General features: G+C 51.8%; 1 protein-coding gene across 1 annotated transcript; it reads left to right on the forward strand.

The window, feature by feature from the left end:
* Positions 1-465: 465 nt before the first annotated feature.
* sp8b (sp8 transcription factor b) lies at positions 466-2,307 on the forward strand (the record flags this gene model as incomplete). Its single annotated transcript, XM_083989263.1, has 2 exons — positions 466-486; positions 970-2,307. The coding sequence occupies 2 exons, from the start codon at positions 466-468 to the stop codon at positions 2,305-2,307; spliced, it is 1,359 nt and encodes a 452-aa protein (XP_083845389.1).
* Between the last annotated feature and the right edge of the window lie 237 nt (positions 2,308-2,544).

The following is a 2,544-nucleotide window of genomic DNA, read 5'->3' on the forward strand; positions in this document are numbered from 1 at the left end:
CCAATTCTTACGATCATTACCATCGTTAGCCTATATTTTTACCAGCTATAGGCCTATCAACAGACACAGGTCACCACCATCCCTCCTTCCTCAAATTTATGGAATGTGATGTTCTGTAAAAAATTTTCAATAAAGTGGCCCCCTAATTCCTCCTTCCTAATTCACTCTCATTTAACTTTACCTTCCTTCCGCTGTCTTTTATTATGGAGGGGGCGGGTGGGTGGAGGAGGGTGGGGAACTGTCTGAGGCGCTCTATTGATGACCTCACAGTAGTGTGTGGCAGTGCGGCGGGACAGAGCCGCTGATTGGTCGCCCGTGTCACAGCGGCACTTCAAAGCCGGAGAGGAGCCTACAATTGTGGAAGAATGGGCGGAACACATCATTGTATTGCACACCTCTAAAAAAAACAGTGCTCTGATTCATAAATATAAAAAGATCCTCTGAGGAGGGCAGTGTTTTTGTGTGATGGCAACTTCACTTCTAGGGGTGAGTCGAAAAGGACTTTCTTACTGGTTTAATTAGTTCTTGTCATTGTCCGGTGTGGAGGGGGATTAAACTTACACCCGGCCGCAAAGTAGCAGCAGAGCCAGTGCGCTGCTTATATTTCCAGCAAGCAGGTCGTCGGGGTTTGTATAAGACGGGATAGAAGTTTCCTACTTGATGCGCAAAAACACGCATGTTTCTCTCGGTGTCTTGTCTGGCATGCGTTTGTAAGCGCTGTGAGTCGCGTTTCACTTGTCCGCTTTCTGTTTGTCCAGGTAGGAAATGATGATCAACTGTGATAATTTCCATACTTAAAAAAAAAAGAGATCAGAATCAAAGCCATATGTTATTAGACGTCTGCTTTAAGTGTTCCTATGTAGTTCTCTGTGGTGGTGAAATGCTGCTTTAAAAATATATATATAATGCAACAAACCCGTTCAACTTGTTAGACTGATGTGTCACTTACAGCTTTTCTTGTCCTTTCAGGAGGAGCCGAGGTTAGGATCGACTCCTTTAGCCATGTTAGCTGCAACATGTAACAAAATAGGGAGTCCGAGCCCTTCACCCTCCACTATTTCGGATAATTCCTCTTCGTTTGGAAAAGGCTTCCACCCGTGGAAAAGAGCCGCCGCCAGCAGCTGCAGCCTCGGATCCGGCCTGTCCGGCTTCGGAGTGTCCCGTAATGGTTCCGGCATCTCGGACTCTTTCGGCACCAACGGCTCCACGGGATCCAGCGCTTTTTCCCTCACGTCCGGCACCTCGCCTGGTTCACACTTTGGAAACGACTACTCGGTTTTCCAAGCCTCCGTTTCGGGCAGCTCTCAAGAGTCCAGCCACCAGCCGGTTTTCATCTCCAAGGTGCACACCTCGGTGGACAGTTTGCAGGGCATCTATCCCAGGATGAGCGTGGCGCATCCCTACGAGTCCTGGTTCAAGTCGTCCCACCCCGGCATCCCCACAGGAGAGGTCGGGACCACCGGAGCCTCTGCGTGGTGGGATGTGGGAGCGGGATGGATTGATGTTCAAAACCCTAACGGAGCAGCACTACAGACCTCCTTACATTCCGGTGGACTCCAGACCTCCTTGCACTCCCCTCTGGGCGGATATAATTCTGATTACTCGAGTTTAAGTCACTCTGCTTTCAGTACAAGTCCCTCTCCACACCTGTTGACAACCGGCCAGCACCTGATGGACGGTTTCAAGCCGGTGTTATCCTCATATCCGGACACAAGCCCTTCTCCATTAGCCGGGGCGGGGGGGACAATGCTCTCCGGGGGTCCACCTGCATCTTTAGCGGGGTCTCCGAGGTCATCTGCCCGCCGGTACTCGGGCAGAGCCACCTGCGACTGTCCAAACTGCCAGGAGGCGGAGAGACTGGGACCGGCGGGCGCCAGCCTGCGGAGAAAGGGTCTCCACAGCTGTCACATCCCCGGCTGTGGGAAGGTTTACGGGAAAACGTCGCACCTAAAGGCGCACTTGAGGTGGCACACCGGCGAGAGGCCGTTTGTGTGCAACTGGCTCTTTTGCGGGAAGAGGTTCACGCGCTCCGACGAGCTCCAGCGACACTTACGCACACACACCGGGGAGAAAAGATTCGCCTGTCCGGTGTGCAACAAGAGATTTATGCGGAGCGATCACCTGAGTAAACATGTAAAAACTCACAGCGCCGGAGGATCCGCCGGCTCTGGCTCCGGGGGCAGCGGAGGAAAGAGGGGGAGCGACACCGACAGCGAGCACAGCGCGCCGGGAAGCCCTCCGTGCCATTCCCCCGACCTGTTGCACCCACCTGAGTCCACCCAGGGAGTGGGCATGAACGGCCTCTAAAACTCCCCCTCAGTGAAGTAAAAAAAACAAACAAACTGTACAACAGCAAAGTGTCGTGGTGGAATTGTCCCAGAGGACACGAAAGTGGACATACTTTTGGTGTATGCCAAACGTTTCATCCTGAGTGTTGTCATTGAATGAGAAAATAGGCCTATATGCGTTTCTTTGATTTTTTTTCCCAAGTGTTTAAGATTACTAATTGCATAATTTCATAGCTGTGCCGTCAGAAACTTCTCA

This window comes from Trachurus trachurus (genome assembly GCF_905171665.1).
Source record: "Trachurus trachurus genome assembly, chromosome: 16".
Lineage (NCBI taxonomy): Eukaryota > Metazoa > Chordata > Actinopteri > Carangiformes > Carangidae > Trachurus > Trachurus trachurus.